The sequence below is a fragment of the Fusarium proliferatum genome (genome assembly GCF_900067095.1).
Source record: "Fusarium proliferatum ET1 genome assembly, contig: FPRO_scaffold005, whole genome shotgun sequence".
NCBI lineage: Eukaryota > Fungi > Ascomycota > Sordariomycetes > Hypocreales > Nectriaceae > Fusarium > Fusarium proliferatum.
The window spans coordinates 2,824,917-2,851,119 of NW_022194794.1; the positions used below are offsets into that span (position 1 = coordinate 2,824,917).

Below are 26,203 nucleotides of genomic sequence, written 5' to 3' on the forward strand. Positions count from 1 at the left end.
GCTTTTATAATACCGATCAAGCTGATAGAGCCCAAGACTAACAGAGGTACACTTATCTCATTGCTACTTGGATCTTCCAGTATATTATCATAATCACCGTCTGAATGGTCAAGAAAAGATTCTTGCACATTGAGGCAAGTCGATTCCTAAATGGATTCCATTAGCTTCTTTTCTCATCCTCCCAACAGCACACGAAATCGAAGAAAACACCTACATTGGAGATGGCCAAAGATCTTCTGCTAAGGGTTCCATCATCAGCGAGGCAATAAAGTTGGCGAAGCCTGGACTCTTGTTCAACATGTTGAAGAAGTCATCCCTCTCATTGACAACCCTGGGCTCCATGGAGTGGATTCGCTTCTTCCCATCTATGGCTTGCTTTTGTACACGCTGAACAAAGTCTTTACGTCGGACCGTGGCGTATTGACCCAGAAGTTTTGGCCATTTTGTAGATACCTTGTTCTCGGGTAGAAGAACCAGAGGAACAACGCGGGCGAGAACAGCAGCATCTACGAGACCGGTTGTCAGACCAAGGGCCGTGAGAGGATTATTTAACTGTTCAACGTGTGAGTTATGCTTCTTAGCGACGCGGAGGGAGAGAACCAAAGAAAAGACATCGGCTTACGTGAGCAGCATCACCACACAGCACAACTCTCCCCGACCGAAACGATTGTGCCACTTTTTCGTGAGCCCAGTAGGGGCTAATTGCGTCAATCCTGTAGTCTAGTGGCCTCGGACCAGGCAACAGTCGCTCTAACTTTGCGATGACACACGGCTCGACGTCGGCTGGCTCCAGGTCTGGCGGGATACCCAGAGCAATACGCCACAGACCCTCCTTCTCATTGCTGGCCCTCACAATAACGGCCCAGTCCTCAGAGTCGATGATGTGGTTTGCTGCAGGATAGCCATGTTTGGAAAAGTCGAAGTAAATGTTCACGGCGACGAACTGCCAATCTTTCCACGTGAAGCCCTCAAATGGGATCTCCAGGGCCTTACGAACGGCAGAGTTGGCGCCATCGCAGGCGACCATGAATGGCGCAGAAAGTGACTCTACACCCGCCGCGCTCTCTACCTGGACGTGAACGAGGGTGTCATCCTCTTCGTGATACACGTATCGCGTATTATACCGGATAGAGAAGCTAGGGCACTGCACTGCGCTTTTAAGCATGATAGAGCTGAGCTTTGCCTGGCCAAGTTGGACGCCATAGTCCACTGACCCTTTAGAAGATTTCCCTGGCGGGATCCTTGCCAGTACTCTATTGGTACCGTTGTACGGCGTTCGGAAACACAAGCCCTCGGTATTTTTAAATCCGGCAGCTGTTACCTCGTCCAATATGCCGACTTTGGCGAATTCGTTGAGAACAATGGGAAAGTTCCTCCTTTGCATCAGTACCAAGAAACTGAAAGAAAAGAAGACGAGGCAAATTCTTACATGAGTGCCCGGGGACTTTGGGGGATTTTAGCCGCCTTTTCGATAATGAGAACTTTTATGCCTTTGAGTGCTAGACTTAGACCGAGAAACAGACCAACGGGACCTCCCCCTACTATGATCAAGTCGTGCGTTTTTGTCATCTTGGTCTCTAATAGGATGTTTGTGCCAGTAACTTGAAGGAGTGTCGGACTGATTGATCAATTCAGCGAAGCACATATGAATAACTGCGTAGGGAGACCGCTATAAGGCTCATCATTTGTGCCCGCAAGATTGATGGTCTAAGTGATAACTCAATATGGATAGTCAGAAATAAGGGAAGGGATCCTGGTTATCATGCAGCTGGTGTCAGCACCAAGCCTCCCATATATGTGGGTTACCGAAGTATGGTACAGAATCACAGAATCCCTGCCAGCATTCGTGATAACCAGGGTCACTTAGAGGATGCAATTTCAGCTAGACAAACAAAGAAATCAAAAGGTTTAATGCTCAAAGAACAACAATAACCGCTATCGTTCAAATGGTTACTAGGTTCTCTCGGCCGGATTGAGCTCTCAGCCATAAGTCTCAGCGGCAAATAACACTTCAAGCTTACAACTTAGACAAATGGTTACTTAGTCTCCAGATCCGACGTATGCCAGAATCATTCAATGCTCAAGGGGTAACACATAGCCCTCAGTCAGAAACTTCATTTCGAAATGCAAGAGTATAATCTGGATCTTACGTATATTATGATCCTGACCAGCCATTACGAGCTGCTGGAAGCTCAAATCAGTGACAAGCATTAAAACTTTACATTTGATAATAACCGCGCCTTTCTAGATTCGGTGCGGTACCGCGAGGATAGTGAATGTTTCGATTTGAACACAGGGGCAATTCTGAAACTGGAATGACTGTGCACCGATGATATGGTTCGTGGTTCTGCTGTACCACCGTCGTGGAACGTAACATGCCTAGTTGAGCATGAGAAACTGGTCAAGTATCAGCTACAATCAGGATCTTCTATCGATAAAACTTGTGGATGGGTTTACCTGACATACACGGAGGACGATATAGGGGCATCTCTTCAGCTTTCGAACCGAGTGGACATGCGCAAGCCGGAGCTGGATGGGGGCGAGGATATCTTATAACGCGCGGATAAATCGACGGATCACTATTGTGGTGGTGCTGAATGCTAGGGACCGTTTGATCTAGTCGATCAAGGTGCAAGGAGCAAGAATGACTTCGGCTTGACTCTGGGGCTCTTTCGTTGCCACAGATGAACATATTCTGCCATGGCATGTCGTAGGTGGAGTTGTGATGAAAGGGCGTTGGGCTGGTGACACATCCGCAGCCCATGTCATGAGGCGAATGTTTGCCTGGAAATGGGGCAAGGGGTATAGAACTGCGTTGAGTCCCGTCATACCAAAGACCATGAGAATATGGCGCGATGTCTGGAGAGAAGCTCAGAGGGGTTGAAAGGATGTCGGACGACTCGTCTTCTGGCGTTGGCACCATGGATGTATCGACCGGTAGCGCCAGCGGTGATGATGAAGATGATGGCTCCGACGAGATTTCGAACGGAATGAATGGTGGTGAAGTTGGCTGCGGTGTTGGCATGTAGGTATCTTGCTTTCCTCGGAGCATGTTCTCAATAACTTGCTGCTCGAGTGAAGAAACATAAGCCTTTTGCTTCTTCCCTATATGTGTCGTGAGTGTCCGTTATGCGGACTGGAAGAGGGTCTACTTACTGTGGTTTCGTTGAGCTTGGCGGTTCTGCAATCGTCTTCGCTCTGTTCTATCCGGTGCATCAGTGGCATTGCTGTCGCCTGTGGGCTGCCATCCTGAGAGATCCGGGAGATTGTCGATGCCGGTTTGTTCTAGAGCATTCATTTCCACTAATACGATGTGGGCACGAAAGCTGGTACTTGGTTGTGGCTGCGGCCGAAGTGTAATCTTGGTGTAGCGCAGCCTCAAGTTGGGTAGGCCGCATCGATGGGGTGGCAGGGAAATAAATGGACGATCATGGTGGAATATCATATCAGACATTGCTGCTGACCAATGCAGCATAACATAGTCTGTTTCGCTCTACGCCATGCCTGCTTCTATTAGCGGTGTCGGGTAACTTTCGGACCGACCTTGGAACTCAGTTGATCCTTCAATTCCAAAACGGCTCATACCTATATCAGGCACCCCAACCAGCGTAAACGGCACCCTAACTAAACCGCGCCACTAACTGTAACGCCAGCAATTCGGGGACAGTAATTTCAGAACATGGCATCCGTCTTGACCGCGTTGACCAGGCTGGGCAGCTACCATCTCATAGCTTGGGGTTCGCTCCTAGGGACGCAATTGTATCAGGTGAGACAGTCTTGGGATTCGAGAGTCCGGGTACTAATTACTTACTGTGCTTGGCAGACCTTTGCCATGACCAAACTATGCTATTTGTACCTTCCGCGCGCACAATTCATGACTCTTCAAAGAAAGGTATTTCCCGTATATTTCGCTATCGAAACGGCATTGGCCGTTGTCACAGCCGTTACATATCCGGGAGGCTCGATAATAGCACTGTCGTCCAACTCTGTCGATTCTGCTCTACTAGGCATTGCTCTGGGCACGTCGACGTTGAATTTACTTGTCTATGGGCCAAAGACGTCGGTAGCGCTGACGATTAGAAACCACGCAGGTAACCAAGGCCAAGAGAAGCCGTGTTGCACAAGGCGAAGCTGACACGTGCGTCTCGTAGAAACCCGAAGCGGTCTCCGGCTCGGCTCCAGTAGCGAAATGCCGAACAATAGCATCTCGGCGAACATGTATCAAGCAAAACGCCAGTTCTCGACCAATCATGCAATGAGCATACACCTAAATCTGATTGGTATCTTTAGCACGATTCTGTACGGTGTGTTGTTCAGCTCGAGATTGTCCTAGGGGCCGATAGGGTGCATTTGGCGGCAGTAAGGTGGACTAAGACAAGCCTCGGTCACGCATTCATGCATGAACTGTCAGCGTAGATAACTAAGGTATAGCTCGATGTCGATGACTGAGACTAGGTACCTACGAGGCATAAGCGCAACTGTTTGATTTTAGAACGAAACATATATAGCGGATTTACTCTCTCGGATAGCCAGATATCGAAAAAGTCCATTGCCCAATACAGAAATTCTTTCAGAACCCTGTCTATACCATGTCAAGCATGAAGGCCCTTGCTGTCACAAACATCGGCGAGCCAGCTAGGCTGATCGAGAGACCCATTCCTACACCAGGCGCTGGGGAGGTTTTGCTCAAGGTTGTTGCTGTTGGGTGTAAGTGCTCTGATTGGATCTCACCTAAGCCTTCCATGCTCACCATTCTATGGTGAATCCTTACGATTTTCGAGCCAGAGACCTCGGACTTTTCGTTGACCCAAATTCACTGCCCATGGTTCTCGGGAACGACATCGCAGGAATCGTGACCGCTCTCGGCCCAGAGAACAACGAGGTCGATCTGCAGATTGGCGATCTCGTCTTTGGGCAAAGCAACCACGGAAAGCGAACTGCTGACCAGTCCGGTCTCCAGGAGTTCTGCCTCCTCGACACTTGCGCCATGGCCAAGATCCCACCAGGCTTCACTGCCGATCATGGGGCTAGTCTTCCTAGCAATGCCGTGGCCGCTTTTTGGGCCCTTTTTAACCAATCAGCTCTTGGTCTGCCACCTCCACTTGAAACCTGCTCAGGCCAGGATCAGGATCAGCATATTGAGGAAAATTGCATCGTTGTCATAGGAGGCGGGTCCAATTGCGGCCGCTACGCAGTTCAGTTTGCCGCTTTGTCTGGTTTGTTCTCCACCATTGTCGCTGTCGCAGGGCCGAGGCATGCCACGGCCCTTCATTCCTTTGGGGCTACCCATGTTGTTGACCGGCATGGCGACGAGTCCGAAGTGATAAGCAGAGTACGAGATATTGTTGGTGATGATTGTGTGTATGTTATAGATGCCGTCAATCACGAGCATACGCTGGGCGTCGCGTGTCTGTCAAACTCGAGACAGGGAAGAATGGCGACACTATGCCCAGGCGAGGCGGATTTGGCAAGAATTCACGACAAGGCGGCGGGCTTTACAAAGGTCTTCTCGTCGGGCTCGTCCCAGAATTCGCCGGGTCTGGCCAAGGGATTCTGGGCTGCTCTGCCAGGTTGGCTCAAGAGTGGGCAGGTCAAGGCTCTAGAGTGGGATGTGATTAACGGGCTCGATGAAGTGGCAATCAATGCAGTTTGGGATCTGTACAGAGATGGCAAAGCTCCAAAGAACCAGGTACACGTTCATATCTAGAGCTGGTTGTTTGAGTTGAACTTGGTGGGTAGCATAGACTTGGAACCATGCAAATTGATAAAGCATATACACGAATCCAGAACACAATTCGCTGTTCCAATGCATTTGCTAAACACGGCGAGGAACAGACGAGGCTGGAGCGGCTGAAGTGGTGGAAACGCGAGACCTGCAGGATGGAAAACCTGGAGAACCACAAAGAGCATTGGAAAGAAAACAAGCTTACACGACATGGCACAATATATTTGTAATGCCCGCAGCCTGTAAGCTTCACTATTCTAGCTACACCTTCTCACTGTATTAACTATATACGGCGTAGCTTCTACCTCTTCTCGCTCCATTAACCGAATGCAGAGTAGCTTCTCCTGCTTTCTATGCTAATTCCTCCAAAATAACCTTGCATCTTAACGGGGCCAGAATTCCACCCTTCAGGATCACAGAATCAGCAATACTCAGGTCTGACGATGGTAAAAAAAACTTACCGGGGTAAGTTTGAGCCGATACCCAGGGTCCACTGTCCATCTCGTCCTCCTCAGCAACTCAAAGAGCGCAACCTTGGTCTCCAATATAGCAAAACTGCTTCCGAGGCACTTTCGCGTATGAGCATTGAAAGGAATATAGTTTCCTTTCACCTGCTCTCTCCTGTACTTTGACTTTATGTCCTTGATGTTGGCACCCCATCTTTCAGGAGCAAAGACCATGGCATCACTACCCCAGACTCCGCGGTCTGTTTGCACTCCATACGCATTCCATCCCACCCACGTCCGACCTGGAATCTCGATCTTGTCAGCGAGGACCGCAGGCCCGACGGTCACTCGATTGATGAGCTGAGAAACGGGCGGGTACAAGCGCAGCATCTCGTAGACGACAGCCGTCAAGTAGGGCATATCGTTGAGCATCTCTGCAGTCGGGGAAACGACATTCTTGGAGAGGACCTCCTCTCGGAGCCTGGTCTGCACGGCCTGATTGGTGCCGAGCTCCCAAAAGACAGAATTGAGAAGTTGCTGCACATTCTCGTGGGCCGTCAGAAAGACAATTTTGAGATTGGCCCGGAACTGGGCATCGTTTATGACACCTTGGTCAAGTGCGCGTTCGAGCATGTGAATAACGAGCTCGCCAGACTGATCGCCCGGCTTTTCGCCTGAAGACTTCACCTTGCGCGGACGGTTCTGGACCAGTTCAACTAGGAGATCCTCGAATTCTTTCATTATGCCGTATGCGTATTTGCGAGATCTGAAGAGCCATGCAAACTTGTCGAGCAGTGGAAAATTGAAGAACAGAGGGTGGAATAAGACCCGCTTGATAATGGATTGAAGTTCTTCGATCCGCTGTCCAGAATTCTCTAGGCAGCCGAAGTCGATGTCAAGGAAGCTCTCCCCCATGATTGCGATGGCCCATCGCTGTATCAAGTCATTGACCAAGATGCCGCGGTTGCCAGATCCAGATCTTGCTTGCTTTTGGAGAAGCATCGAAACAAATGTCTTGGTTTTGTCGACTATAGGCTCTATTTTGAAGTCTTGCTTCTGGATTCCAGGTTTCATGACCGACGTATATAGCTTCCAGTCCGCGCCGTGTGAGTTGATGATGTTGTCTCCCACTAATGTAGCTATCACGCTCCAGGGGATCTTTTTCTGACTCCCTGCTTTTGCGTATACATCCTCGTTGCGGAACATGTCGGTAAGGAATTCCGGACGAGCAACGAGAACGTTCCATCGGCCTGCAAAGAAGATTTTTACAGCACCATGCCTCTCCAGAGGCTCCCGTAGCCATTTCTCGTAAATTTCGTCTTGGCCCATACTGCTCCAAAGACCCAGGAGGGATACATAGATTGGCACGGAGGGAATGTTTCTAGGCATGTCGGATGGAATTCTAACCAGACCCCATAGCAGCATGGCTGCGCATAGGAGGGCGATAACGTAAAGCATATTTTCGATGTGCGTGATAATGTCTGATATGGTTATGCTATGCTGTGAATAGGGAAAGATCAAATACGTTGGTCGTGCGTATATCTACTAGGAACTAGGCTGGATAAATTTCATTAATGAGCAATAATACCTCCTGGACAGGTCGAGATGATGACCAAGAATATGGTCTTTTGTCTGCTAAACAAGTCGAGATAGCCTCTTGCACCAAGCGGTTGTCATTTCACCGGTTAAGCCCCTCGAAGTTCTCTTTGCTGATTTAAGCTCTCAGCGCTGCACTAGTTATGCAGAAGATGTAAGCTCCACGTTTACACTGGATCCAGGCTAGACTCTTATTGATCGCCTAATAAACAGACTTTCCCCGATGTCTAAAGCCTATCATGTAACAGGCCACTGCTGACTTTTGTAGACATGAAGAAAAAAAATGACAGGTCCTCGATAGCCTCGCTCAACGGATTTTTAGGAGCACGCCGTCGCCCGCGCAACTAGGCCGGTGGCTAAGCTAATGACTTAGCCTGCAGCAACTGTAACGTGCTGGCCCTTGTGCTGACCTCACCCGCATATTTCGGTGTCCCCGATTCTGACATCCCGGATCACAGTTTCACCAAGGGACAGGCAGAGGGTTCGATTGAGCCGGATGTGAGGTTAGTGGAACTGTGAGTGAGTTTGAGTGAGTTTAAATCGACTTGATTCACGCATTTCCAATGACTTCAACTTAGTCTAGCTAACCCATCCCCTGTGGGTAATTGGAAACAAATGAACCAAAATCAATGATCAGTCCAGACATATTTCTCGCCCATTCTAGAACAGTATTGACGCATCTACTGGGAGATCTCAACCGCCATGGAAAAACAACACGGAAATGGAAAGCTGAATCGGTTTCCTGTCGTTACCGATAGCTCGCAAAAGGCAAATTCAGGCGGGATGGCTACCCATGACACGTCCATTCAGGCTTTGCAAGACCAATGCGACGAAACACCAGTGGAAGATGTCAGAGCTAGAATTTCAAAACCAGTGGTAAGTGAATCTCTCTGATGTATGGAATCGGCTACAGCTTTTCAATCTGACTCTTTGGGCAGTGGATTCTGATCGTCATCACGATGATGTCGTCTACCTTTCTTTTCTCACTCGACAACAGCATCGTTGCTGATATCCAACCAGCAATCATCAAAAGCCTGGGCGGAGTCGAGAAGCTTGGCTGGCTCGGTGTTGCCTTTGTCCTCGGCACTCTTTCCACCATTATCTTTTGGGGCAAGATAATGGGCCTCTTTAACGTCAAATGGGCCTACATCACGTCGATTGCCATATTTGAGGTAGGTAGTGCTATATGCGGTGCTGCTCCGACTATGGACGCTATGATCATCGGCCGAGCTATTGCTGGCGTCGGTGGTGCTGGCATGTACGTCGGTTGCCTGTCTCTTCTTTCTTTGACTACCACGATCCGCGAGAGGCCCATATACATGGCATCCATTGGCTTCACGTGGGGCGCTGGAACTGTGCTTGGCCCTGTGGTTGGTGGTGCATTTGCTGAGAATACACATACTACATGGCGGTGGTCGTTCTACATCAACCTCTGCATCGGCGCTCTATTCGCCCCAGCATTTCTGTTTCTCCTACCCTCAAGCGATCCAAAAAGAGGTGTCCCGCTTTCCAGTCGCCTGAAACAGCTGGACTACATCGGAGTCGTCCTCAGCATTGGGTTTCTTACTCCCTTCGTCATGGCCATTAATTTTGGTGGTACTGTCTATGCTTGGGATAGTGGACGAGAAATTGCTCTCTGGGTTGTATCTGGTGTTGTTTTCCTGTCCTTTTGCATCCAGCAAAAACTCTCACTCATGACTACCAAAGAAGACCGCCTGTTCCCGGGAGACTTTCTGCGCATGTATGACATGTGGCTACTTTTCATCTGCATGGCATCCGCATCCACTTGCGTTTTCGTTCCTACCTACTACATTCCCCTCCACTTCCAGTTCGTGCGTGGAGACCAGCCGCTCGATGCCGGAGTTCGTCTCTTACCATTTATCTGTGTCATGGTCTTCTGTGGCCTGCTCAGCGGTGGCTTGATGACTAAATCCGGGTACTATATGCCCTGGTTCCTCCTTGGAGGCTGCTTAACCCTGACTGGTGGTGTGCTCATGTACACCGTTGGTGAAGACACTTCCACGTCACATATGTACGGCTACATGGCAGTCACTGGTGCGGGTGCTGGTCTATATATCCAGGCATCTTACGGAGTTGCACAAGCGAAAGTGGCGGTTAACAGAGTATCCGATGCTGCTGGCTTCATATCTTTCGCCCAATATCTAGGAATCACCTTGTCATTGGCAATATCTGGCACTGTCTTTCAAAGTGTGGCGTTCGACAAGCTGCTGCCTCTTTTCCCTGCAGAGCCTGCCAGTCAGGTCCGAAACATCATCACGGGCGCTAGTGGTGACCTTTTTACAGCATTAAATGGGTCGATGAGACAGGAGGTCTTAGCCATCATTATCGATGCCATGAGCAAGACTTACGTTCTAGTCATTACAGCAGGGGCTGTTACTGTCATTTGCGCCGCGCTTATGAAGGTACGTTGCTTTGTAACCAATCTTCCCATGGTTCGAGCTTTACTAACGTCTACCAAACATCAAGCGGGAGCGTCTTTTTACAGAGTAGTCAGGTCAGGTCACACTGATTCGAGGTACCAGACTTGCCATCAAACACAAACTTATGCAAATGCACTTTGGCCGATATCTGCAACGGGACATGGGAAGCTTTCATATTATCTGCTTCTGTCTTCCTGCTTCAAGGAGATTTCGTCTTCAAGGACTGTATGGGTTTGTGTATTGATGGCAATTTCTCAATGTCCCTCGTTCCTCATTCAATTTTGTATTCTTTTCAAAATTCTATCTCAATTCGTGTCGTAGATACATCTGTCGACTCTCAATGAGCTCAATTTACCTTTATTTAATGATTGCCTAGATATTATTCTCTGCAGGCGTCGTAAAGCTTGGTGCAAACTGGAATTCTCTAAATAGTGTTAGCAACGAAGAACGCACTATAATAACGTGTATCCTGACCTGCTGAACTTCCAATTGCCTGCTACCAGCATCGCTGACTTGGCTATACTGGGTACACCGGGGGGGAATTGCTGCCGCTCTTCCACAGTCAGGCATCGCATAAGATACGTTGCACACCACAGATGTCCGTCCTTTTTCATCATTGCCAGACGGCGTATTTTATCCTCCTCTTCAATTATGCTAAGGTCCTCCTGTAAAACCTTGGGTCCAATGCTGTTGAGAAGAGCTGCTTCGTCATTAAAGGTCGGTTCAACCTCGTTCCAAAGCTTTATTAGCAGCTTTGACACGTTATCTCCAAACTTGGCATCCTTTGCCTCACGGGCCTTATGTAGAGTATCAGTAGCCTGGCGGCATGTTTGACGCAGCTGGTTGTGTACTTCCCCCCTCTTGTCTAACTTCTGGTTATATTTGCTCAAGAGAGGAAACCATGAGTTATCAGCAGCGTCAAGACGAGACTCCAGCAGGCCAATTGCATATAGAGCATATCGGACAAAGTATTCCTTTGTAGACAAGTCTACAGTAGATGCCTTGGTTACGCAGGACTTTAAGCTTCTGCTGATGACTTTGTCTGTTAAAGAGATCGACAAAAGTGTCGGCGCTGAATTAACCCATGTTAGCAGACGTTGTTTCTCGGCACTTATTCACGGATACCTAGCGCTTACTTGATTCTGGTAATTTACCCGAAATCACTGACATGTTGTTCTCGCAAAGTAAAAAGTCCGTCAGAAATGTTCAATGGCTAAGAGGGTTGCATAAAGTCGGTATTCAAAATACCACCACTCGGGCCCTTAGATGGACACAGATAAAAGACAAGGGAGAATTCCCTGTGCATAAAAGCTCCTAACATCATAAAGTATCTTGCCTAGAGAATCAAAGAAAAACAGCCGCGTGGGGGTGTCGTATCATGCTAGTGAATTCGGGGGAACGGGGCGAGCTGCTGACACAAGCTGCATGATGAGAATCCTGTTCGGATCGAGGAGGATTTGCTTCCTGCCACTAAAGCCATCCTTCGCCTGCCACAAGTCGTCGTAATCAACGGGAGCTCTACGGAAATTTGGCATCGTTTGAAATGTGTTCCACTGCTTAGTCGAATATCTTGAATTAGGCTAACCGAGGGACAGTCAGACATTTCAGTCAGGAACGTGATGGCTGTTTGCTGACAATTCTTCACTCGCAGCTCGAGCGTCTTCGGAGACATTGTCTAAAGACTTTCTCGTCTTCTTACATACACATTCCATGAGAAATTCTGCTGACGGATCCTTACGGTAATCTGTAATCCGTAATGCATCCAATGCGCTACTCTATAGTTTAGAGCTGTACCGTAGTTTGGAACGCATGAGATATAACATATACATATCCAGCGATCTTGTTCTGGTCAACAATCAATCAATTCGCAGAAAGATATTGGATAACTCTTCATTATGTCTGCTATTACAGAGGTTTCCCCGTCCACTCCATACCTTTTCAAGGACCCAGCTGTCGTTGAAGCCACTCTTATGACTTTGCTTGCCCGTGTTCAGATACTCGAGGATAGAACAACAGACGACTCAACTGGCACGTCTACCAGTTCGAAGCAATTCTTCCATGCACGAGTTGAGCATCAACCTGCGGAAATTGTCTTGCTCAATGAGAGCAATTCTGTAGTTAATTTGACCATTGATGGCGGAAAGAAACCCACCGTCAGTGTCTCTGAAGTCGAGAGCTTAGATGATTTTGACCTGGCGAACAAGATCCTCGATGTCATCACATCTTACGGGGTTCGTGAGGAGGAATCCCAAGGGAAGCCCTACGAAGCAAGGAAGAAATTCCTCCCCATCATTTTGGAATGTCTCAAGACGGAAGCCCCCATCAAATTAGTTCTCCCAGCATTCCCGTTCAAATCTCCCAACCGCTCTAACAAGGTTCTCGGCGCCCTTCCAGATCTTGGAGAAGATATTGCGCTTGAAAACCTCCAAGGCCTCTGTGATAATATTCGAGACATATACGAACACGGTGCAGATTGCTACATCACATCCGATGGTCTCGTCTACAACGGTCAGTCATCTTCATGTGCTTGTGATTTAGTTTGGCTAACGAAAGGTATTTTGATGTCAGATCTTCTTGGAGTCGACGATCTGGACGTCTGGAAATACGGAGAGGCGCTTCGTCATATGGCGAAGAGAAGAGGGCTTACGAGCATTCAGTTCTTGCGGCTGGCAGACTTGCTTGCAATGGCTCCTCACAGATCGTCGGACACCGGCAGTGGGGAACTCCCAACTATCGAAGAACACATGGCTTGCATCCGTAGAGAGTTCCTCGCTCGATATCACTCCCCCGGATTCGATGCTAGTGCCGCCATCAAGCAAGACATTGACACGCGACTGACATATCAGGGCTACCTCCGATTTCTGAAGAAGGATCTGGAGGGCTGGAAAAAGCTGAAATATGATCAGGCTGGAAAGCCGATCGGTTCAAAGAAGTCGCAGAAGATGATTGGTGATATCGCTAAACGCATGGTTGCGCGGGGTGCGGCGTTTGCTGCTGCCATCAGAGACACGCATGGCGACTGTGTGCGTCTTTCCATCCATCCTACCGTCGCAATCACCAAATTCCCCGTCAATCTGATTCCGCAACCATCCGGCAAATTTGGTGCGACTCCGTGGCACTCAAGCATTGCACTTAGTCTCGACGGCTCGCTCGAAACTGGCCACGCTGAGGACTTTGCTGAGACCCATGAGCTGATTTATCTCAACGGGAGACCATACTACTACCGCGAGAAGTCTGAACTGTTTGACTGGGGAGGCATCAAGGTTGAATTCGAACCTATGTATCCTTGTGGTCTCATCATCCGTCCTGCTGACGGTCCTCTATCCGCCCGTCATATTCCCATGGGAAAGGTTAAACAGCTAAGCATTAATTTATCGCCGATAGTTCTACGTGGCTTCTCTGATACTCTGGATGAATCCATGTATGTGGAGAAAGCTCATGAGGCCGGTACGGTACTTCCATGGAGTTTTGGCATTATCCAGAAAGTCAAAGACGCTGGCGACAACACCAAGAAGGGCAACAACGTCACTTCAAATGAGGCCATGCCCATGCATTTCGATGGCATGTTCAAGTTCGAAGAGCGTCAAGATCCCGCCACTGGAGAAACTCACAGAGTCCAGATTCCGCCAGGATTCCAATTCTTCACCGCCCCTGCTGTTGCTCCTGAAGGCACGGGGTACACTCTCTTCGCCTCTTCACGGCTCTTCTTCAAGTATCTGCCTGCCCCATATAGTGCTGAGAGATTCGAGAAGATCAGATGGAATATGGACAACGATGGATTTTGGGACGCCAAGATGAAGGATCTGCCCTTGGTGGTCCGTCACCCAGGTAAGTGCCATAATACGACGTCCCCTCAGCGCCGGCAACATATTTACTTACTAACTCCTTTGTAAACAGCAACGAATGCGCCATGTCTCCGTTGGCATGAGCCATGGGACGAGACCAAGACCAAGTTCTCCACTTGCACGGTTACACTCAGCAACGACGAGGCGGAGATCATTGATGTTACCACGAAATTGCTCTATGACAGGAGAGTTTGCCTGAGATTTACTTGGCAGAAAGGGGACTGGCTTGTCAATGATAACACATCGATGCTACACACAAGGACAGGGTACACGAGTGGATGTGATAGAGAGCTGTGGAGGATCCATATTGATTGAGGTTTGACAAGACGGAAACAATTAATTAGGCAATTTTCGAAGCTATTCCTGGCTATTACATTTACTATTCTTATTCTAGTTTTTTCTTCCCTATTTAGACCTTGATCTATTCTATTACTCTGATCGCATTGTTTGCATTCACTTGAAACGGCCAAATGATCAGAGCCGCTCAATTATGGTAACAAGAATCATGAACTTCGAAACCAGAGGCATTTGTGTCCATGTCGCCGCAACGCGTCATGGAATGGCACCTAGAATATCGCTCATCGGGGCTTAGATTGTCAAAAACAACGCCTGAATTGTTATGATGACTGGCGTTCAGATAGAGTTCACCCCTGTCAGATGTACTCAATTTCGCGCAAACTAGAAGACCTAACGAACTCAATGATCTGCATGGCAACAGTTGCTACATCCCGACCCGCCACAAGTGACAACACGTAAAGACTGGCATCAATGCCACTGGAGATTCCCCCACTAGTTACGATTCTTGTGCCGTTCCCAAGGGCTCCTCCATCCACATACCGAGCTTTGATCACTTCAGTGCCAGTCTCGCCATTTCCCAACGTGCTATCACAAACATATCGTAGAGTTTCAAGCGCTTTGCTGTGTGTTGTTGCCTTTCGCCCTTTCAATAGGCCAATGTATCCCAGGAGCAACGATCCTGTGCACACGGAAAGGATCATGCGTCCTTGTCTTCCTATGCGCTCAGGCAGTGCTGCAAATGACCGAATGAATTCCAACTCGGTGCTATCGGGTCGGCAAAGACTCTTCAAGGTCCTCACGGGTCCGCCGGGTACGACGAGGATATCGTAGTCCATGATTCTTGCGAGTGCTTCTTGGATCGAGATATGGCGGTTCACGCAAAGGCTTCTGGATGACTGGATTACCATATCGGCAGCAATAAGTGTGATGTCGAAGATTTGCCTTGGGTTTTCGGAACCAGGATTGTCGAGGACATTTGCAAAGACCTCATAGGGCCCAGTGTAGTCCAGCACGTCATGGCCCTGAAACATCAAAATGCAGACATGCATTTTGTTCATGATGTTATCTTCTTATTCCATCGTTAATCAAGCGGGTTAGAGTACATTGTTTTAAACATCATCGTCTCCAAATCTTTAAGCTACATTACGTACCTATAACTAAGTCGCTACCTGATTGCAGGGCTAAATTATGTCCTACAGCGGTCTTGCCATAGTACATCAACTAAATTCTCTCTGCTGATTCAAGGTCTCTCAAGTCTAGAGAGTGCGTGGGTGGTGTGGGGGTCTGTGTCATTGCTGACTCGGCCTGCATATCTAGAGCAATCAACGGCGGCACAGGCCAGTAAGAACATATCTTTCCTACCATTGCAGGGGTTTTTAAAGTATAGCGCCAAGGATTGAGAACACCACAGAACTTAGCCCACAGTGGCTGTATGCATACGCTGTCAGCGAACCCCTGTAACTAATATTTAGTAGGCTTGCTGCGACAATGAGTAAGTTCTAGGTAAATATTAAATAAACTTGGTGAAGCTATAGGTCAATGCTTTCTAACTTTTCAAGCATATGGAAGGACTGCAACTACTGCTCCCAGTCTTTCAATTTTCAAGTTGCCTACTTACACCATAACTATGTCAGCCTCCGCCAAGCACTACAGCGTCGGTGTTCTTGTCTTTGACGGCGTTGATATTCTCGACTTCGCTGGCCCCATAGAGATTTTCTCTCATGCCTCACATAACAAAAGCCCGGACAATCCCGACCGCATCTACAAGTGCCAAACAATTGGTCGCAGCCATACCATCAGGGCTGCTGATAGTCTGACCGTCGCTGTCGACCTCCTGATAAACGAAGCCCTGCTCGACTTGCAGCAATTTGATATCCTCGTCGTGCCCGGGGCGCCTCCTTCAATTATAACACCACTATTGGCACCGGAAAGTCTTGAAATGCAGCTTATCGCCGCTTTCGCAGAGCTTCAGCCTAGGATCTGTGAGACGGAGCCTCGGATCTTGTTCTCCGTCTGCGTTGGTGCCTTTTTCCTTGGAGCTGCTGGAGTTCTGGATGGGCTGGACGCTACAACGCACCATAGAGGCTTGGAGAGGCTGGGAGAAATATGCCGCGCTGTAGGAAAGGAACCGGCTTCTATTGTCGAAAAGAGGTTTGTAGACGGGGGCCTCAGCAAGAACAAAGCTGTCTTAGTTGTTACAGCAGGTGGTATCAGTAGTGGATTAGATGCGGCATTGCATATCGTAGGCACACAAACATCAAAGGACATGGAACAATTTATCAGAAGAGTTATGGAATACTCTTGAGAAATATTATTCCTGTAAACGGCGAATCTTATGCAGAATTTGGCACGTACTAAGTTCTCTCGGCTGCTTTAAGCTCTCAGCCACAGGTCTCAGCAGCAAATTTAGCACGTAGTTACAATACATGGACCTCATCCTGTCTGAGGTATATCCTATGAAGACAATCAGATGAATATCCTGAGATCCTGATGTTCTAAAGATTTTAACTATTGGTAAAAGTTGAAGGTTCTAAGTACTTTTCACATTATTAATTACCCAGCTTCTGTTATAAATGGCAAGTAACTTGACTTCCACCTATAGATGAATATCTCTATTATAACTCTGTTCTGGCTGAACTGAAGACTCGATGATAACCATAATAACATACCGACGGCCTATCTTCAATTTGAGGTATGTTTTACAACCAAACTGACAAAAGCCAAACATGTAGGGGACACCTCTATCGTTATTATAAAGGCTAGAGCTGCATGAACTACAGGTAAACACAAGTGCCCCTATCACATCGGATCCAAGCAGCTCTAAAGATTCGTGGGTGCATATGACTAGACCCCGGAAGGGAATAGAGCTGATACTCCTCCGACCTGAGGTAAATTTGTTTTATGTTTCACCCTCTGTACTGTTTACACGATGAACCGCCGTGGGATACTCAACCCTAGTAACATCTCTATACTTTTTTTTATAAATGAAAGGCATATTTTTAGTAAATATTCTTTGAAACGGCGTTTGCTTCACCAGTGAAGGCAATAAATTCCTCACGATTTTGAAGTACCTATCTCTTTCGGGATTGGCGAGTCATGGATCTGTGCTTGAGAATCTAGATCGCGGGAGAAAGCGGAGAATAATCCGATCGATTGATGATCGATCACTTCTGACTCGATAAGCTTCTCAATTGAGGTATATCTGTATGATCGACATACCCAAACGGGTAATCAGCAGAGTTCTTGCTTAACCTCTTCGCCTTATTGAGCCATTGAGTTCGTTGACTCCATGATCTTCACTTAATTCAATTTACCGCATCCAGACCTGCAACAACTTTCTGGTCAAGAGTCACCAAAATCTTGACTCGACCACACTGACAATTTTACCTCATAGCTTAACACTAGACAAATCGCACCACGTTTCAAATATAGATCGGCTTGAAGTTAATCGGTCTCTTTTCAGCCTCTGAAGAGTGGCTTGGTCCAGGCCGATAGATCTTTAATTATCTTGTGGATTGTGGCTGGGCCAGCTCGTTAGACAACCCGTCTTTGCCGACTGTTGATCCGGGAGGCGGGCCGAGGACGGGTTTACGTACGGTTGGTTTCTGTTTGCTGCGATGCAGCTGCGTGGAGGGGAATTGCAGATCGGTGAGAAAAGCCTTATTAACTTTCATAGCAAATGGTGGGAATTATGTGATTCAATGGTTTCACTCTTCAGGAAAAGCTCTTGAACGGGGCCTTGATGCAGCTCGTGGGAAATAAATATCAAGAATCACTCATGTTTGTTAGATGGGGATTAGGTGGTCAAATAAAACTGCTAAGTTGCGTTATGTTTGTTGCGCCACGGGGATCAGGAGGAGGCACGGAAACATCTCCACATATCAGTCTTACTACATGCTTCTAGCTATCTCAGCCACGATCCAGACAAATACTCTAAGACAGATGTGAAGCGGCTCAGTTGTATACGGTCTGTATATGAAGACAAAAAAGAAAGAACGGGAATACCCGGGTCTTGAACAGCTAGCTCACCACCCAGGAACCAACTCAACATTCAACTTCCACCCCGAAAGGATCTTGAACAACGTCAACGCAAAGTCATCACCAATCTCTCTCCCCTCATCCGACCCATTCTGCAAGTCAATAGGGGTAAACTTATACCTTCCAACAAGACTAGCAACAAAACATGACAGTTGGTCTCTGGCGTATTGCTCACCAACACAACGACGCGGACCACCCCCAAACGTCAGAAACGAGTACGCGTGGTCCGCTCCACCGCTAGGATTATCGAGCCATCGCGATGGATTGAAGACTCGCGCATCAGGTCCCCAGTGTGCAGGGTCACGGTTCAGCGCCCACGGTGAAAAGACAATCTTTGTGCCTTTAGGGATTCGCTCTCCTGCAAGAGTGATGTCTTGTGTTGGTTCGCGCCAGAGCAGCGTGTTGATAGAGTGGTATCGTAGGACCTCGTTTGCAACAGCGTTGAGATATTTCAGGCTATGCAGTTGAGACTGGCTAACATCAGATCGAAGCGAGGCTACATGCTCCCTGATCTCCGCTCGCAGACGTTCTTGGATATCAGGGTGTCGGGAGAGCAGGTGGATGGCCCAGCATGTAGAACCAGCCACGGTCTCTGTCGCAGCAGCAAAGAAGTGAACAGTCTGCTCAACCAAGTCCCGATGCGAGAAGTGCCCAGTCTGTATAAGCAGCGTAAGCATATCCGGATCTGGGCTTCCCACATATTTCTCCATATTTCGCTCATGATCTGTCGTTATATCCTCGGCAGTGGCACGGACCAGAGCCATGATACCATCTATTGTCTTTACCGCTCGCAGAGGCAGCTTCAGCGCGATCTGGGGTCCAATGAGTGATGCAGCACGAAGGGTAGTCTGCCCCCGCTTCGTGGTTTTGAACATCTCGATGTAGGCTTTGCCAAAGCGAACTTTTGGATCTGGAGAGTCTTTAGTGCTCTGCCCCGATGTAACTCTCTGCAGGGTCTGGAATTCAGTGCTGAAGCCGAAACGACCAATGATGTCGATACTTGCTGCTGAGACAAGCTCGATGATTCCTACAACGCCGTGTGGGGAAAATTGTTCCCTCGTTATGTGTTGCGGGAGTAGATCAACGGCGTCGACAGCCAAGTTCCAGATAGTAGGCAACCACTTCTTCATCTGAGCAGGACTAAACACGGGATTAAACCTCTTGCGAGCTTGTTTGTGCTGATCACCCTCCTGGATAAGCAACCCGTGGCCAGCGATGTTATTTGCCAGAATCCACTGAAGCTCAGGCTTGATAGTCTTGTAAGCATTCGAGGACAGCAACTCCTGCGCTGCTTCAGGGGAGGCGACGAAGATGCGCTCCTGGTTGAAGACTCCCATGTACCTGATGAGTCCCTGGTGCGGGAGGGTGTCCATCCATGTTTCTATCTCGGAAACTTTGGGCTCGTGTATGAGACGGAATAGAAGGGGGCCTTGTTTTGGGGAGGGGAGATGTTTGAGGGGGCTAAAATGGGGTTTGATAAAGAGGCGGTCGATGCAGTGTAGTACTATAGCTACAAGTGCGAGGATGGGGAACGCCCATGAGGGCTTGGTGAGATATGTTAGCAGTGACATTGTAGACTGGCAGACTTGGTGATGTTCGTGCTGGGCTCTTTCCTTGCCATGGCCAGGATATCAGGCGTGAGAGGGAGTGAACTTATGATCTTATGTGTACCCTTACATAGTAGAAGGGATCAAATGCCAGGACGGATCTGCCGAGATTCGGACATCTTCCATGAGGCCTGTATCATTTTAGTATGTTGCAGATCTACACCTAAGATTCGTAAATGTTGAGTAAGCGTCTCAAAAGACTTGTAGTTCGCCTTTTAAACAGCTACCTGCATGACAACTAAGATAAATATGGTTACAATAACCTAAAACCCCCAGTTTCCTATCACATCTAGACTGTTAATCAGAAATGAAGGTGTCCCCTGACGTCAATGAAGATGCCAGATTTTACAAAAAATGACAAGATCTTCTCACAGGGCCCATGACTTTACGGCGAAACAGCCCGGAGGTTCCCCGAGCTCCGATTCCATCCACCAAAGATGGATGGTTCAGTATTCCATGGGTCATTTCAGGCCGCTCATGAAACTCTGGGTCAAGGTAACATCTCGCTTATGACCCCAGATTACGGGATATGTCGGTCCCACATGAAAGGGTAATCCCTAGCGCTGCAGCTCGGGAAATCTGGGGTATCTGAGCAGGTTCAAAGGGTCATGTACAAATACTTTGACTTTGAGGTTATTGTCTGATTACATCAAACTACTATTCATCAACTCACAAATCCATTCTTATCGCTTTCTACTACCTATAAAAATGCACAATAAAATTGCTAACGATGTTGAGAACTCCATCTCCCTCGATGACTCTCAAAGCCCACCTTCTATTCCAGAAGGCCTGGAAGAAGAGGATAGACCAATAAACTGGCCCTCCTCCAAGAAATGGTCCATAGTAGTCAGCACCTCTCTCGCAACCTTTGTCGTCTCCTTCGGCAGCAGCGTCTACTCGGCTGCAATCCCCCACATCCAAGCCCGATTCAACGTCTCACCCGATACCGCCCTACTAGGCATAACACTCTACGTTATCGGCTTCGCCCTTGGTCCGATGGCATGGGGTCCCGCCTCGGAACTGTACGGCAAGCGACGACCCCTGTTTCTAGGCTACGCCATCTTCTGCATCTGCCAACTCCCCTGCGCACTCGCGCAGAACATGCCTCTACTCTTGGCGTTTAGGTTCTTCTCTGGTTTAGCGGGTTCTTCGAGCCTGGCTATCCTAGGTGGCATGTACGTCGACTTCCTCAGTAGACCGGCTGAACGAGGAATATCAACGGCAATTTTCAGCGTTGCGACTTTTTGTGGGCCAACTGTTGGGCCTGTCATTGGAAATCTGGCGACGCTCAAGTTGGGCTGGCGATGGACGGCGTGGCTTACTCTGATAGGAGGTGTCATCTTTGGGAGTATCGCATTTCTTCTGACCCCTGAAACGTCCGAGGTGGTGATACTGCGCCAAAGATCCAAAGGGAATACCTCGGTTACCCTATCTCGGATATATCGTCCAGAACGGGGTATATCTATATTCGTGCAGAGCTACCTCACGAAACCTGTCAGGATGTTTGTGCGGGAGCCAATAGTAAGTCAGCTACCCCAGCATTCGGAAACCTTATTGATGATCTGCAGCTCATATTTTTCACCATCTACATGAGTCTCGCTTATGGAATTATATACCTCACGTTTACTATGTACCCTCTTGCATTCGTCACAGTCCGCGGATGGTCCCGTATGGACGGAAGTCTTCCCTTTATCGGAATGACCATCGGCGTGGTTCTGGCATGTATAGGGATTTCTCTGCATAGTATTTACTATATCCAGCAGAGCCGAGTCCATGTGCCGGAACGACGTCTGCCGCCCATGATTGCCGGGTCCATTCTTTTGTCAGCAGGTACTTACCCCAGACTGCCCTGTCTTAAATCGCTGTCTCACATATTCCAGGCATATTCTGGTTCGGATGGACCTCTGACAGGTCAGTTCATTGGCTCTTACAAGCTGCCGCTGGCGTCTTCCTTGGCAGCGGCTCCATCCTAGTCTTGATGTCCGGCGTGGTCTACCTGATTGAGGTATACCTCGTCCACGCCAATAGCGCCCTGGCTATTAATAATTTTCTACGTTGTGTCATAGCTGCTACGTTTCCTTTGTATGCTACCGACTTGTTGGTGGATGTGGGGCTGGGTGTTGGTGGAACGGTTATTGGTTCCGTCTGTCTCGCGCTCTCGCCCGTTTCCTTTCTCTTCTGGCGATATGGCCGCACGGTCAGACAGTGGTCAAAGTTTGCGGAGGAGTGATTTCATTGAAGGTCTGCTATCTGCACCTAATGCCACATAGAATACGGCATGGTTGATTACTTATTAGCCTAACCTACGCCGAGTGAGAGGATGGGTACTAAAGCAGCCAAGAACAGCAGCCGATAATTACAACGACATACTCTACTTTGTAATCTCTCTCTTTGACCTTCCGTATTTACATAGAACAAAATGATAGTACCAGACAGAATCTACAATCATGAATTTTCCTACTTCGCATAAAATGAGAAAATTTACTCCTTGCTGCAACGGCTGCACAAGCTGTTAAAACGCAGAGCAAAAGGTCGCACCATAATTGCTACGTAGGTAATTCTGGGTTTCCTACAGCTGCCTTGTCAAAGCCTTACAGTGCTGCTATGGGCACGAGTCGTGACGGTTGCTCTACTCTGTGTCAGCTCTATTAACTGTTTCCTATATCCTGTAAAACGTGTATGTATTAAATATAATAATCTTCTTGTTTTCTTTTGGACAGTAATGCTTTCAATTGTGAATGTCTTAGAAGATCCTTGCATCAGGCACCCCTGCTTTAGTGGCCCCTGCTGTAAGGCACCCTTGCCGTAAGGCTGACTGGCTGCATGTCGGCTACCTCATCCACAGCCTCAATCTTTTCTCGCTATTCCGTCCAACATATCTTCATTCTTCACTGCAAATTATTTGTCAATTAAAGCAGCTATGTCAGAAAAACCGCCGAACAAACGCCAGCACACCCCGTATGCCTTGCTCGACGAGAGTGACTTGGCCAAGAGAGCCTGTCTCGAACAGCCGAGTTTTCTTGACACCTCGAGGCTTCAAGAGCCTGCTTGGCTGAATCCGATATCTTCTTCCAATCCGAGCCAGCGGAACTCATTCAGTCCGTTCGAATTGAGCGATACAGGAAGTTCGCGGCTATCTCCCCTTGGCCATCAACCAATTGGTAACGAGGATGCCGCCATGCTATCGGACAATGAGTCTGATCAGTGCTGTTTTGGAGAAGTTCGTAAGCTACTGCAGCTGTGACGAGTCCATATGCTAATAAATAGCTTCTAATCGAATTTTTGTCACCGGCCACCTTGAGTGAAGATCTCTCACACGTTCCTATTGAGCTCCGATTCTCAGGCCACGTCATAAGCCTTCATGTTGAAGGCTCTGGTACCTATATGGGCCGTATAGAATCCAAGGCTATAGTCGATCTCGTGGAGGACTACCAAGTGACCCTTGTCACCACTTTAGAATGCCCACCTGTCAAAAAGAAGAAGTCTGCTGATTCATTTCAAACACCAAAAACACTCCACATTGTCGTCTACGGGTTGCGAAAGGACATGAACGAAATTGGGGACATCCTGGAAGACTCCGAACTCTTTCTCCAGCATCCAACCGAATACGACACTCGCTTGGAGTATTTGAACCCTCAGTACCTTCTACGACCCGGCGCAACTATCCCCAAAGCTGACAGTGCGACCTTCCAAGCAATTGCAAAACAACACTCACCTGAACAGGTTATGGCGGAAAAGGCGAAGAGCGAAGTCCATCGGGTGTTTGACTCTGCCAGTGGACCGTCGACTTTTACGCATATACTACCCAGCTCCAGGCTAATAACGAGTTTGCAAGAGTAAGGATCCAGCAGCGGGAAGGGACAGTATCTAACTATGGAGCAGACACCAAAAGAAGGCCCTGGCGATGATGGTCGAAAAAGATCTTGGCTTGCTTGATAATACGACGTTTCCATCCCTCTGGAATACCGTTACTACATCAAATGGCCGCGTAGAGTATGGAGAATCTCTATCAGATAATTACCAGAGCTAATAGCTTATTGAAGGTATCGTCATGCGATCACGGGGCGAAGCGAAGTGAAACCCGCTCCAATGTGTGGGGGTATCCTTGCCGATGTCAGTCTATGCCTTCTGTATTCGCTTTTCTGTACCTCGCTGACACATCTAAGGATATGGGTCTTGGAAAGACCTTGACCACTCTCGCTTTGATCAGTTGGTTTCTGGATGTCATAGACAATCCAAGTGTTCCCGAGACTTGTCGCACGACACTAATAGTTGCACCAAACTCTAGTAAGTATATTCTTGCCGTCATGTCTAGATACCCAGTCTAACATCCTTTCATCTATTCCTGCGTGGCAGGAGCAGATCACAAGGTAAGAACATAGTCGTCTTCCTTTCAGATTTAGAACTCATTCTTCGCAGGCATGTTGTCCCCAACCAGGTTAGAGTGGTGCTTTTTCATGGACCTATGAGAGGCAGACTGGCCAAGTCTCTCATGGAGCACGATGTTGTTCTCACCACTTACGGAACACTACAGTCTGAATGGAGGTCAAAGAAAGGAGATTCTCCTCTATTCACACAGACATGGGCACGAGTCGTGCTCGACGAAGGTCAGTTCTATTCGCTCCCTATTTGTTGAATCAGCTAACAAAGTCCAGCACACCATATTCGTGAGCGGTCGACGCAAACTTTCAGGGCCGTCACTGCACTACGAACCAGCCGAAGATGGTGCCTCACCGGCACGCCGATACAAAATCGACTCGACGACTATGGAGCTTTGCTAAGTTTCATCGGAGTTCCACCATTCATCAACAAATCAGCATTTGACTTCTGGATAATGAAGCCAGTGGCCCAAGGCAATGCTGAGGGACTGAGGAGGTTGAAAAACCTTGTTGGTGCAACTTGTCTCCGCAGGACCAAAGATAGCGTGAGGAAAACCCTAAATCTTCCTGATCGTAAAGTACACGAGTGTGTTGTACAGCTGAATCCAGAAGACAGAGAGCTGTATGATTTCTTCAAGAGAAACGCTTCCCACTTGATTGCCGACAGGGGATTTGGCGACTCGAATACTGCTAAAACAACTGGGAGCATCCTTCCGATCATCAACGCCCTGAGGCTCATCTGTAATCATGGACAGAGACTTCTCCCAAAGTTTGCATTTGAGGCCTGGAGCCATCGGCGCAATGCAACCTCAGATTCAAACTTCACAACGAGCAAATTTGGGCTCTGCATTTCTTGCGGCGCGGAAGCATCACCTAATGATATGCAATCAGAGTTCGCCTGCTCTCATTTCCTTTGCTCCAAATGCACAGATTCAGACGAAAAGTATCAACTTTCACTTGATAGCGTTCTTTGCCCAAGCTGCACCAAGGATGAGGATTCTACGGCTACCGACGCAGCTACAGAAAAGGGAAATTGCCGACCGTCTGCCAAGATAAGAGCACTCATACAAAATCTTCATGTAGAGCAACAGAATAACCTTCCCACGCTTGGCAACAAACCCATCAAGAGGTTCATTTCCGAGCCCCGGTATCAATAATGTACAATACTGATAGGCCTATAGCGTTGTTTTCACGTTTTGGAGAAAAATGCTAAACCTGATTGAATCTGCCCTTCTAGGCGAGGGCTTTAAGTTTGCGAGAATAGATGGCCAGAAGTCTTTGGCAGAGAGAGCTTTGGCATTACAATCATTTCGCAATGACGAAAGGTGTACTGTGATGATTGCAACGATCGGGAGTGTCGGCGAGGGGTAAATTCAACCTGAGTATACTTATATGTTCTTGTTAGCTAATTTCTGACGACCAGGGTCGACCTGACCGCCGCCAGCTTTGTACATCTAGTAGAGCCGCATTGGAATCCAATGCTTGAGGAACAAGCACTAGACCGAGTGCACAGAATGGGTCAAACAAGAGACGTCGTTGCGACCCGTTACATTACGAACAACTCGATAGAGATGGTAAGTGCCTTCCTGTCCCGTTGGCTTCGACATTTGCGCTAATACCGTCGACTTAGTTGGTAAAGGAGATCAAGGAGAGAAAGTTGGATCTCATAAACAGCTCCTTAGGTCATCTAGTCGGGTTAGCTGATACACAGAGTTAGTACGACTATAGATCTCATCTCATAGCATATATTCCACAGATTCCATTTGCATAAATAGCTCATCATCAACATATATCCACAAAAACAAACATCCCATTCAACAACAACATAT

At 48.1% G+C, this 26,203-nt stretch overlaps 12 protein-coding genes across 12 annotated transcripts; 6 read left to right on the forward strand and 6 right to left on the reverse strand.

The window, feature by feature from the left end:
• Positions 1-210: 210 nt before the first annotated feature.
• On the reverse strand, positions 211-1,569 carry FPRO_11178 (uncharacterized protein; the record flags this gene model as incomplete). The annotated part of the gene is made up of 3 exons (XM_031232222.1): positions 211-552; positions 623-1,397; positions 1,430-1,569. The coding sequence occupies 3 exons, from the start codon at positions 1,567-1,569 to the stop codon at positions 211-213; spliced, it is 1,257 nt and encodes a 418-aa protein (XP_031082181.1).
• A 1,196-nt stretch (positions 1,570-2,765) lies between these two features.
• Positions 2,766-3,298, reverse strand: FPRO_11179 (uncharacterized protein; the record flags this gene model as incomplete). The annotated part of the gene is made up of 3 exons (XM_031232223.1): positions 2,766-2,784; positions 2,832-3,105; positions 3,157-3,298. 3 exons carry the CDS (start codon positions 3,296-3,298, stop codon positions 2,766-2,768), a joined length of 435 nt encoding a protein of 144 aa, XP_031082182.1.
• Positions 3,299-4,589: 1,291 nt separating this feature from the next.
• On the forward strand, positions 4,590-5,707 carry FPRO_11180 (uncharacterized protein; the record flags this gene model as incomplete). Its single annotated transcript, XM_031232224.1, has 2 exons — positions 4,590-4,707; positions 4,782-5,707. The coding sequence occupies 2 exons, from the start codon at positions 4,590-4,592 to the stop codon at positions 5,705-5,707; spliced, it is 1,044 nt and encodes a 347-aa protein (XP_031082183.1).
• A 369-nt stretch (positions 5,708-6,076) lies between these two features.
• On the reverse strand, positions 6,077-7,629 carry FPRO_11181 (uncharacterized protein; the record flags this gene model as incomplete). Its single annotated transcript, XM_031232225.1, has 2 exons — positions 6,077-6,130; positions 6,187-7,629. The coding sequence occupies 2 exons, from the start codon at positions 7,627-7,629 to the stop codon at positions 6,077-6,079; spliced, it is 1,497 nt and encodes a 498-aa protein (XP_031082184.1).
• An 840-nt stretch (positions 7,630-8,469) lies between these two features.
• FPRO_11182 (uncharacterized protein) lies at positions 8,470-10,278 on the forward strand (the record flags this gene model as incomplete). The annotated part of the gene is made up of 3 exons (XM_031232226.1): positions 8,470-8,643; positions 8,706-10,190; positions 10,255-10,278. 3 exons carry the CDS (start codon positions 8,470-8,472, stop codon positions 10,276-10,278), a joined length of 1,683 nt encoding a protein of 560 aa, XP_031082185.1.
• A 302-nt stretch (positions 10,279-10,580) lies between these two features.
• FPRO_11183 (uncharacterized protein) lies at positions 10,581-11,378 on the reverse strand (the record flags this gene model as incomplete). Its single annotated transcript, XM_031232228.1, has 3 exons — positions 10,581-10,632; positions 10,683-11,280; positions 11,345-11,378. 3 exons carry the CDS (start codon positions 11,376-11,378, stop codon positions 10,581-10,583), a joined length of 684 nt encoding a protein of 227 aa, XP_031082186.1.
• A 725-nt stretch (positions 11,379-12,103) lies between these two features.
• FPRO_11184 (uncharacterized protein) lies at positions 12,104-14,368 on the forward strand (the record flags this gene model as incomplete). The annotated part of the gene is made up of 3 exons (XM_031232229.1): positions 12,104-12,716; positions 12,777-14,036; positions 14,106-14,368. 3 exons carry the CDS (start codon positions 12,104-12,106, stop codon positions 14,366-14,368), a joined length of 2,136 nt encoding a protein of 711 aa, XP_031082187.1.
• A 338-nt stretch (positions 14,369-14,706) lies between these two features.
• FPRO_11185 (uncharacterized protein) lies at positions 14,707-15,399 on the reverse strand (the record flags this gene model as incomplete). Its single annotated transcript, XM_031232230.1, has 1 exon — positions 14,707-15,399. One exon carries the CDS (start codon positions 15,397-15,399, stop codon positions 14,707-14,709), a length of 693 nt encoding a protein of 230 aa, XP_031082188.1.
• A 578-nt stretch (positions 15,400-15,977) lies between these two features.
• FPRO_11186 (uncharacterized protein) lies at positions 15,978-16,655 on the forward strand (the record flags this gene model as incomplete). The annotated part of the gene is made up of 1 exon (XM_031232231.1): positions 15,978-16,655. The coding sequence occupies one exon, from the start codon at positions 15,978-15,980 to the stop codon at positions 16,653-16,655; it is 678 nt and encodes a 225-aa protein (XP_031082189.1).
• A 1,720-nt stretch (positions 16,656-18,375) lies between these two features.
• Positions 18,376-19,959, reverse strand: FPRO_11187 (uncharacterized protein; the record flags this gene model as incomplete). The annotated part of the gene is made up of 1 exon (XM_031232232.1): positions 18,376-19,959. One exon carries the CDS (start codon positions 19,957-19,959, stop codon positions 18,376-18,378), a length of 1,584 nt encoding a protein of 527 aa, XP_031082190.1.
• Positions 19,960-20,703: 744 nt separating this feature from the next.
• On the forward strand, positions 20,704-22,225 carry FPRO_11188 (putative mfs-multidrug-resistance transporter; the record flags this gene model as incomplete). Its single annotated transcript, XM_031232233.1, has 3 exons — positions 20,704-21,516; positions 21,564-21,825; positions 21,876-22,225. The coding sequence occupies 3 exons, from the start codon at positions 20,704-20,706 to the stop codon at positions 22,223-22,225; spliced, it is 1,425 nt and encodes a 474-aa protein (XP_031082191.1).
• A 690-nt stretch (positions 22,226-22,915) lies between these two features.
• Positions 22,916-26,091, forward strand: FPRO_11189 (uncharacterized protein; the record flags this gene model as incomplete). The annotated part of the gene is made up of 11 exons (XM_031232234.1): positions 22,916-23,215; positions 23,263-23,831; positions 23,878-23,988; positions 24,039-24,108; positions 24,162-24,282; positions 24,352-24,365; positions 24,434-24,602; positions 24,651-25,503; positions 25,556-25,741; positions 25,798-25,948; positions 26,005-26,091. 11 exons carry the CDS (start codon positions 22,916-22,918, stop codon positions 26,089-26,091), a joined length of 2,631 nt encoding a protein of 876 aa, XP_031082192.1.
• Between the last annotated feature and the right edge of the window lie 112 nt (positions 26,092-26,203).